The following is a 9,990-nucleotide window of genomic DNA, read 5'->3' as shown; positions in this document are numbered from 1 at the left end:
GTGAATAAAACCGTATATGTGAACAGTATTGTATACGTGAATAGTATCGTATACGTGTACAGTGCCGTATACGTGAATAGTACCCCTTACGTGAACAGTTCCCGACTCCAAAAAATACAACCAATAGCTCTGATACCACTGTTAGGAAATTGGTGGGTGCAGCAGGACCGCAGCTAAAATGAAATTGGAAATAAAATAAAGAACAAGCACAATAGAGGACACCAGAAAATTACGTGGTTCGGCTTTTAGCCTACATCCACGGGCGAAGACAGAAGGAAATATTTTACTAGTGAAAAGGAGTTACAAGTATTGTAGTATTTTAGCTCATTTCCCAAAACCCCAATACACCCAAACTCTCCGCCAGAAGACTCTTCAGGTGATCATTGGCCTAATGGCGCCACCACAACAACTGACAAAACAAAGAAAAATTAGAAAAGCTTCTCTGCAATACAAACCCACACACTTAAGTTGTCAGCGCATCCAACTATTCCAAAGCTTATGTCTTCGCGTGGTAAATGAGATCCAAAAGAAGTTACAAAAATAATTAGAAATTTAATGTGCTAGAGGCTGCTCCTGCTCCACCATGTAATTGAAGCTAACTAAAGCGGAGAGAACAATTTGAGTGGATATTGTTTGGAAGGAAATTTAGGTGGCAAAGGAAAGTCATCGTCATTGATCAGGTGGGAGCAATAGCTGAGACAGGCAAGAGATATACTCCCTATAGAAGGACAATTCCAATGAAGGGACATAATTGAAACTCAAATGTAGCAGTTGGAGCTCACACGTGAGTGTCTGCATGATATTAGAAAAGAACAAAAATCTTTGCCCCTTGGGGTACAAACATGGAGCCAATGCGGGAAGGGCTCGATTGAATAAAGCAATAAGAGAGATCTACGTAACAATACTCAGCTGTCTCCTGAAAACCAGTGGCTCTACTGGTGGACTCATTCATCCTTTGTACCCTTCAGGTCGGGTTATCTTCATCTAGACAAAGGATGAATAAGTGGCAAAGGCTTACTTGCTCTCCACGCTTATAAAATCACTGTCGTAAGTAAAAAGATGAAAATAGCCCGACCTGGAGGGGGCAGGCCAATGAGAATACGCCAGGTGTCCGAACTTATTAAAACGGAAAGTTCCCACGTTTTCCATTTTGGGTAACTTGCTTCCTGCTCACGAACTAATCATCTTGAAACTTTAAGTTCGCCATTTCAAGATCGCCATTAATAGGGATGGCAATTGTACCCGCAAACCCGCCCAAACCGACCCCCCAAAACCCGCCCGTTGCGGGCGGGGTTAGTATTATAAATTAAAACCCGCACATGGATGCGGGTGGGTTTGGTATTAACCTTATATCCGGTGAATACCCGCATGGATATCCACCAAATCCGCAATATTTTTTTCAAATATTTTAAATTTAATTTAAATCTAAAAATGTATAAAGAAAATAATGTCATTAATTAAATTACCAAATAGCCAAAGGCTCAAAGTTGTGTATGTGTGTATGTGACCTATATCCTATTCTAAAGTCATAATCTAAAGAAAACTAAAGGCATTTTCCTTCGAATTAGTATTTGAAAATATTAATCTTAATTATTATTATAGGCATTGTGTTGGATGGGTGCTTATGGTGGTGAATGAAATGAATATCTTCTCTTGGAGCTTGTTTTAAATGATAATATGAAATGTAATTATTATTTTTAGATACTAGTTTGTGTTTTTTAAATGGATTTGTGTAATTTATACTTAAATTTGAGAATTTGTGTTGAATTGATGTGGAAATTTTAATTTTTCATTTACATTATTTAAATATAAAATTGAGTATGTTATATAGAATTTGAGATTATTATTATAAATTTATATATTAAACATTTGTGATTTTAAATACGGAAACCCGCAAAAAATCTGCCAGATACCATTGCGGGTTTGGTAATTGTTAAAACCCGCTGCGGGTGGGTTTTTATAAAAAAATTAAAACCCGCTGTGGGTTGCGGGTGGGTTTGGTAATTTAAATTTTGTGCGGGTTTGGGTTTGGTAATGGCAAACCCGCTGCGGGCGGTGCCCATTGCCATCCCTAGCCATTAACAAGGATTTAACGTTTCACAGCCCTAGAGCTATAGTAATTTATCAACAAAAACTTGACTTAAATGTCAGACTGTGGTCGTTGGCCACTGCCGGCTCCACCTCTAACATTAGATTGCTCCATTTTGCAGGATTCAAGGTTTAAAGGCTGGAGGATTCCAGGCCCGTTTCTGACCATCGGTCACCACCAAACTTACCCGGTTAACCTTCCATTATTAAGGCACACCTCAGACATACTTAGGTAATTAAACTCATTAATATAAATTTATTTGTTCTAATCCAGTTTGACCAAAATTCGATTATAACAGATATATTAGTAATTTGAAATGCAAATGTCTACCATCTTATAAGAACAGGGCTTAAAAGGCATACAAGAAATCATCATGGAAGCTCATATTTCTACATAAGCAATGCTATACATCAAATTTTGTCATTTCCGACTTTTGGAGTCATCAGCAAAGGACATTTCACCAAAGCATGCCAAACAAGAATCTCATTTGAGTGGAATGCCAATGAGTTTGAATCTGTACACCAGTTGATATTTCTGCCTTTGCCATTTCCCTGCTGATGCTTTGTCTTGGTGTTACATGAGAGAAGCATTGGTTGTCATCCTGCCCTTTATCAAGCAGCAATTACACCTTTTTTCATGGCATGCCATCAATACGAAGAAGCTTATCTCATAACCAATGTGTCACAATACCCCATCCCCACCATATAGAAGGTCACATATCTTTTCCTCCATAGGAACAGTATCCTTGGAAAGAGCATCAGCCTGGATGCTTTTCTTTTCCTTTCTATAGATTTCTGCATCAGAAACTCTGCCCAGTTTTTCAAGACCAGCTAATAAAACATTGAATGTGCCTAAAGAAGGATGAATCCCTTTCCTACACATGGTTTTATAAATTTTAAGCGCTTTATCAGCACTACCAGCTGAGAAGTAGACACCAATCAAAGCAGTGTAAGTAGCAGTGCACTTCTGGTCCTCAGGCAATAAACTGAAAATCTTTGCAGCAGGAACAGGCCTTCTAGCACTACCAAGCCTATGTATCAAGAGTGCACCGAGATACACCCCAAGAGAATGTCCAGCCTTAGTCATTTCCTCAACAATCTCTGCTACTTTCGGAAATGTATTCAATTTGATTAAAATGCCTATCAAGGCAAGATATGCAGTTCTCTCAAGGTTTAAATCCATTTTTACACTGTATTCAAAAGCCAACAAAGCACCATCACGTCGTCTATGGTCGCAGTTCACCTCAATTATGGTAGAGATGACGGCAGAATCCAACTGTATATTTTTATCCATGATTCCAGAAAGTAAACAGTCAATGGCTACAAGATTCTTCTTTTTCAAGAGAATTAGTACAAGCCCCTGATCAATAGATAGAGGACCTTCAATGTCAGTTGTTACAAACTCAACTGCATCGTTGTCACTGATAAATTCGGGAGAAAATTGAGGATGAACTTGCCAGAGGAGGGAATCATTCTCATCGGCAACTTTAAAAGTTTGAAGAGCTTCCTTAAATACAGGGTACCGAAGGGCAAGGCGGTTTTCTTTCATATAACGAAGAATTAGGATTATAGTCCTAGTTTCCCCAGCTTTGCAACACTTCTCAATCAAAATATTACATGCAGCTTTATCAGGCTGTACCCCAGCTTCTTGCATTTTGCTGAAAATCTCAAGGGGTTCCTTCTTATTTGCCTGGATCCATCAAGAAACACAAGGATAAGTTATTTCCACCACAGATACTAAATTCCAGCAAGGACAACCAATGCAGGAAACTGATACCTAGTGGCACCCATATGCATGGTTACAGGATACAACACAAAAGCACGGAAGGGTTCATATGAATAGAAAATATGATAATATCAGTTTCGTTATTGGCTGTAAGTATAGTTGCAAAAATGCTTCTCTCTTTATTTGGTCATGAAAAGTGAAAGCAAACTACTTGCCAGTTAAACAAAATAATTCACCAATGATTAATTTGGAAAACTGTTAAATCTTTTGGATGTATAGCCTCATGACTGTTAAGAATTGAAAACCATTTGAAGACCTACAAAATGCAGAGTCAGGTATATGACTTATTTCAGTTGTCTATACCACCTCTCCAACTCAGGACAAGTAGCGGCAATTCATCCAGAGGATAAAACAGAATTTTAATCGAACTGCATGGCCAAATTACCACGAAAGGAGACCATTTTTAACAAAGATCAGCTTGGGTTGTAGTTAAAAGGCTCTGAGACGGAAGCAGCTGGAACGCTAATATACGAGGATCAAACTATACTTATGCTAAAGCTGATTATATAACTTCGGGTATACAAATGCATGACGGTTTCGGAAAAAAAAAATTAAAGGAAATCCCTAAAAAAGTTAATAAAAAAAAGGGGAAAAACATGCAATTCAATATTCATATAGACAATTTAACAAACAACGTTCATGCAATCGTAAACAAACTATGCGCGCATACCAGCCCGAACAAGGTACTCCATTAGAACAGTATAAGTGTAGCAATTAGGAGGCAACCCACGCTGAATCATTTCCTTATACACATCAGTAGCCTCCTTCACTCTATCATTAAGAAACAAAATCTTCATATAAGCTGTATAAGAAACAACAGTAGGGTAACATTCTTTTAGTTTCATTTCTTCCCAAATATTCACGGCCCCATCCACATCACCAGCATTAGACAGCCAATGCATAACTGAAGTATAAGTCACCGCGTCAATGTTAATACCCTTCTCTTGCATAAGCTCAAAAACATACTTCATTGATGATATCCTCTTGGCTTCTCCAAAAATATCAAGCATGGTAGTGTAAGTGAACCGGTCATGATTAAACCCTCTTGATCTGGAAACCCAGTTGAAAAAAAGCCACGCTTTTTCCATTGGTGGATGGGTTTTTAAAACTTGATTGACAGTGTAAGAATCCCATTTTATAGGCAAGTTTTTTAGCAGGTCTTGAGCAGAATCCCACGTGGAGTACTTGAGGATTTTGTATACGTTTGATATTGTATCTCTCATGTAAGCTTTTGGGGTTTCATTTTGTTTGTGATTTGATGATTTAAGGGGCTTCGTTTTCTTTCTGTAATCTGGTCTAGCGGGTTTCTTTGGATTGCAGTGTTGAAGGGTATGCAGGCCTTTAATGGAAGTTTTGCAGTGATTAAAAGATGGCTGAAAGCAGTGAACAAATTTTCTAATTGATCCATACATGCTCTAGCATCAAAACCACCTGCACGCTACGGGACTGTCTCCAGAGCAGAAAGTAAATTAACGGGAGAAAACCGATCGATTTTATCGGACGCTATTCACGGCCAAAAACTCTTGTAAACGCATTTTATTTATTTATTACTGCGATGAAGACTACGGTCATAAGTAAAAGAGTAGTTAATAAAATATAGGGAGAAAACGGCCTTACAATTTACATGTACAGTAGGGAGACTCAAAACTCAACGTTTATGCCTTCAAGTCGATGGATATCTTAACAAAATTTATAATTATTTGTTAAGCTGAAACTGTTAAACATGTTTTCATTTTTTTTTTTTTGGTTTAATCGTATTATGAGCCTCTGATTAAAACAAGCCAATGAATTTAAGGTCAAAGATAATGATGAATTATTTGGTGTTTTGAACTCTCCTACATCTCCATTGTCTCGAAGAATTGAGAGATCTTTATTTTGTTATACAAATTTTATTCAAACCATTTTGTATGATTACGCATATATTTTCATCTGCTCTTTCAGCAAATATGATGCCCAGAAATAGTGAGCAGTCTGGTTCTGATCCTGTAATTAAGCTGCACACACACACACACACACACATATATATCCAATATGATATCCCCCATCATGTTCAGTGCTGTAGCGCAAAAATCACTCCACAAATAACAATATAGTAAATCTAAAATCCGTCAACATAACTTTAGAGCTTGAGTTATATTCCCATATAAATGGAAGTTATATAAATGACCATGATGCCTGTTCAACCGTTCACTCATCTTACTCTTCGAAAGCTGAGTTGGCAAGCCGTCAATTCAAAATGACACACGACTCAGCATGACACAAATGACTATCAAAACAACTAAATGGAGTAAATGAGATGCTTTTGATCAAGAAATGATCCAAGTTCTAAGTACTTTCAAGTGATTCCTTGAAATAAATAAGCACACATTCTGGAACTAATAGACACTTCAAACGATTTCTGAAGTAATCCTCTGGAATGCACTTCCAGCAGATGCTCTTCCACACTGCAATATATGTCACACCCTTTCGATCAGTTTGTATTCAGATTGACTTATGTAGCAGATATGTCTTTCATTCTTCTTTTTCTTGGCTAGGAGAACTAGAGTGTAACATTCAATGTCAGACTATTCATCAATATCAGTTTCCAGTATTGCAATTCTATTTGCACAACCTACTAAGAAAATCAACTAAACTAAGACAGAATACACACAAGTGGATCACTTGCGAAATATGCAAAACAATAATTTTTAGTTTTGTAAAGTAAGCTCAGCTTAATCTTTTATAGACCAGAGAGTGGCCATTGTTCATCAATGGATCAATAAATGAGACTATTATGTGTTTATGACAACAATTGTTTCAGTCATAGATGCATCTTTTGACTGAATGTATAGTTAACTACGAGCCTAAAATGATTGTCAAACCATGACAGTTGCAGGACCAGAATTCTAATGCTAGAGCAGGGAGCAAAAAGACAACACATGAACAATTATGGAAAACGAAACAAAAGTATTCCTGTCTGCTATGAAGAAAGTATGAAAGATAAAAACATTGAGTATAGGCCTGTATAAACAAACTACTCTTTGTAATCAATCCAAAATGAATAGACCACAAGTGCAGAGTTAGAGATTTTCACCTAGTACAATACATAAGACAACAATTATGGGAAAGTCATCAGCATAATTACCGAAGGACTTCTTCAATTATTGGGATATTTGATAATCTTCTGCAAAATCACAGTCCTTGCCCTCCTTATGTCACGGCTACACTTGTCAGCATGATCACATAAAACTTCAATAGTTTCCATGAAAACTTCCAATCTCTTCCTGATCTCCTCAATAGCTAGCTTCACCACATCCTCTTCTCTAAGAGCAAAATCAGCATTGTTCAAGAGTGCTTCTATCTGAATTTCCAATTTGTTCACAAGTACTCTTATATGATCCATGTCCATGATTTTAACGTAAGCACCAATTTGCATCGTACTCATTAACTCCTTTTGCCCTTTCAGTGCCTTTTCATAGCTATTCCACAGTGAGTTGCACCACTTCCCCACTGAACCAATGGGAACAGCCAAGGCACCTGCCAAAGCTGTTACCAATGGAGGTGCAGCAATGGCAGCTGCCACTACCGAGAAAATCAATACAGCCACAAAGGTAGAAACGAATAAGACATTCGAAACCATCCTCCATGTTTTCATAGACTTCAATTTCTTATCAAGCTTTCTCTTTCGCTTTTGCAATCTCTCCAGCATCAATACCTGCTGCTTATACACTGATTGAAACAACACAAAGAACTCTTCTGTAAATGGGTCCCCGGCATCCTTAAACTTCTTTAATTCGTCCAATGTCCTCACATACCTCTTCTCATCAACCACCTCCTGTAATTCTACTTCTTCGTCGAATTGCTTAACTGCAAGCTGAATAATTAGTTGACTGTTTCTAGCACGCTTAAGGCAATTCTCTAGAACAGTGCAAAAATCCAAAGTCTTGATACTAGTCTCAAAGTAGTCCTCAACCAAACCAAACAAATCTTGATTGTTCCATATATCTTTCTTGCATTCTAGAATGACTTTGACCACTTCTTGATTCATTTCAAGAAGAGACCCAGTGACCTCTTTGAGTGAGTCAAAAGATAAGGAATGGACCTCAACACCAGCTGAAAGCTTGTGGATAACACGGCTAGTACGCTCTTGAATGGTGGCGTCAAAGGATTGCAAGTCAGGATCAAGTCTACATGCAGCCTCATACAAGCTAAGGTCAGCTGAATATTGGGCATCAGTGATCACTTCAAGAGGTGGCGACGGTGCATCACCACCTTTCTTCTTGCTAGATTGTCCTCCCATCATACTAATCCAATTGATCACAGAGGAAAACCCAAGATGCTCAAAATCAGAAATTTATCATTACAGCTTCGGTAATCTAAAAAATGAGTTGTTTTTAAGCTTGGATGAATGACTACTAGCAAAATGTCAAAATTAAACGAAACCCAGTAATAGAACTGGGTTGAGGATAAAAAAATTATATTGAAAGGAGTAAAATTTGGCAAAGCTCTTAAGAAACCAGAAGCAATTCCTCACTTGGTGACAAGAATTAGATCCAAACTGAAATCCTCAGAAGCAAGTATATAAATCATAAAAAACAAATAAGCAAGAGCTTAAAGTACCTGAATTTCTGCTGAAACGACAAAGGTGATAAGAATTTCTCTTACTTTGATCCTTCAATAAAAGCAAACATGCAGGTCCAAATCCCAGCAAAGAGCTTAAGCACTGGTGAAAGAGGTCTTTTTCGGTGGAATCGAAAATATTGCAATTAATTAATTGTAACACGACAAAAGATATTTCAACAAAATAAATAATAAGCAAAATGGTTTTTTTTTATGAAGTAAGGGCAGGAGTTGTGGCTGGCTTCTGCGCGTGGGGAATTAACTAAGGAGGAAAAGTGAAGGAAAATGTGAGAAAATGGGAAATAAAATTAGGATAAGAAATGTCGCCAACACTCAACCCTGTTGTGTTTCTACAGAGTTTGAAGTGTCAACGACGCGTGTAGTAATGGTCTGAAGAAAGACAAAGGCCACAAGGGAAAAGCTGCGTTTGGTGTTACAAGTCAATGACGCCTACAAGAAGAGGAAGGCACCAAGATGTTTCTCTTTATGACTAAATTGCCCTCTAATGTTTGATTGCCTATTAATTAAGAATAATGATATCAATAGTTTTGAACTTTTGATGCCCCATTGGCCCCATTTATTAATGCACTTCCTTTTTAATATTACGATAGGGAGTAAAATACAAATATTAATAAATGTCGAAGTTCAGTTTAAAAATATAAAACGGTACGTAAACAAATCTCCCTGTGCACGAAGAGATTCAAGTTGTTAAAAATAAAAACGAGATGAAGCAGTATCTAGCAAATTCAAATAATAAGTTGTTGGCTATTTAATATAAACTATTAATAAATGAAATCAATAGTTTGGATGTATGAATGTCGTTTTCTTTTATACAGGATTGTAAGTATTACAATTAATATTTACACACAGATTCTACAATTTGAGACCTTCATCGTGGCATGTACTCCTCTGAAGCGCTGCCCAAATTCTGTCCACTCTACTCACATTTCGTGAGGAATAGACTGGCTCCACTCAATTATGTGATAATTGAGGAAAGATTATAAATAAGCCCCATAAATGCTTTTATGGAGGCTCGAACCCTTGCACTCATTATTCTAAGTGCAAGGGCTCTCCCACTGGACCAAAGGCCCATTGGTGTATGAATGTCGTTTTCTAATTATGAAAGGTGGAGATTAAAACATCAATTTACGTTTTTGTGCCATTATTATTGTGATTTGTTAAAGCAACTCCCCTTTTCCTTTTTGGAACTACAGCGGTTTTTTTTTTTTTTTCCCTCCTGCTTTTTTGTTAGGTTTTGGATAGGGTTGGTAAAATTCGGGTTCGGGTGTGCAATACCCGAATGTAATTTTAGAATCTTGGACTAGGCTTAACAGAACCCAGCATAGGGCTGACTTTTTAATCCAGATTTTATATATTTTTTAAATATTATATATGTATATTTTTAATTTTATAATTTATTTTAATAAAATTAGACATGAAAATATAAATTTTAAATGTTTAAAATTTTATATATATGTAATAGATGGGTCAAATAAATATAACTATTTAAAATAATA

At 36.9% G+C, this 9,990-nt stretch overlaps 2 protein-coding genes across 4 annotated transcripts; both read right to left on the bottom strand.

Annotated features, from left to right (window-relative positions):
• Positions 1–2,432: 2,432 nt before the first annotated feature.
• LOC18037249 (pentatricopeptide repeat-containing protein At2g01390) lies at positions 2,433–5,408 on the bottom strand. The gene is made up of 2 exons (XM_024180879.1): positions 4,537–5,408; positions 2,433–3,769 (listed from the first exon to the last, which is right to left on the bottom strand). The coding sequence occupies exons 1-2, from the start codon at positions 5,284–5,286 to the stop codon at positions 2,771–2,773; spliced, it is 1,749 nt and encodes a 582-aa protein (XP_024036647.1). The 5' UTR covers positions 5,287–5,408; the 3' UTR covers positions 2,433–2,770.
• Positions 5,409–5,920: 512 nt separating this feature from the next.
• LOC18037231 (UPF0496 protein At2g18630) lies at positions 5,921–8,923 on the bottom strand. Of its 3 annotated transcripts, none has more exons than XM_024180733.1 (3): positions 8,474–8,923; positions 6,999–8,157; positions 5,921–6,318 (listed from the first exon to the last, which is right to left on the bottom strand). In XM_024180733.1, the coding sequence occupies exon 2, from the start codon at positions 8,154–8,156 to the stop codon at positions 7,011–7,013; it is 1,146 nt and encodes a 381-aa protein (XP_024036501.1). In that variant the 5' UTR covers position 8,157; positions 8,474–8,923; the 3' UTR covers positions 5,921–6,318; positions 6,999–7,010. The 3 variants fall into 3 exon arrangements, with proteins under 3 accessions (XP_024036501.1, XP_024036502.1, XP_006425740.1); XM_024180734.1 differs by lacking the exon at positions 5,921–6,318 and adding an exon at positions 6,336–6,413; XM_006425677.2 differs by lacking the exon at positions 5,921–6,318 and having other exon boundaries at positions 6,776–8,157.
• Positions 8,924–9,990: the final 1,067 nt, after the last annotated feature.

The sequence above is a fragment of the Citrus clementina genome, unplaced genomic scaffold (genome assembly GCF_000493195.1).
Source record: "Citrus clementina cultivar Clemenules unplaced genomic scaffold, Citrus_clementina_v1.0 scaffold_7, whole genome shotgun sequence".
NCBI classification, from domain to species: domain Eukaryota; kingdom Viridiplantae; phylum Streptophyta; class Magnoliopsida; order Sapindales; family Rutaceae; genus Citrus; species Citrus x clementina.
Note: the sequence above shows the minus strand (reverse complement) of the source record. Positions and strands in the feature narration are given on the sequence as shown.

Coding starts and splice junctions, on each gene's coding strand:
- LOC18037249 (XM_024180879.1), bottom strand. CDS start 5,286: ATGTATGGATCAATTAGAAAATTTGTTCACTGCTTTCAGCCATCTTTT. Junction 3,770..4,536: donor TTGTTCGGGCTGGTATGCGC/GCATAGTTTGTT, acceptor CAGGCAAATAAG/AAGGAACCCCTTGAGATTTT.
- LOC18037231 (XM_024180733.1), bottom strand. CDS start 8,156: ATGATGGGAGGACAATCTAGCAAGAAGAAAGGTGGTGATGCACCGTCG.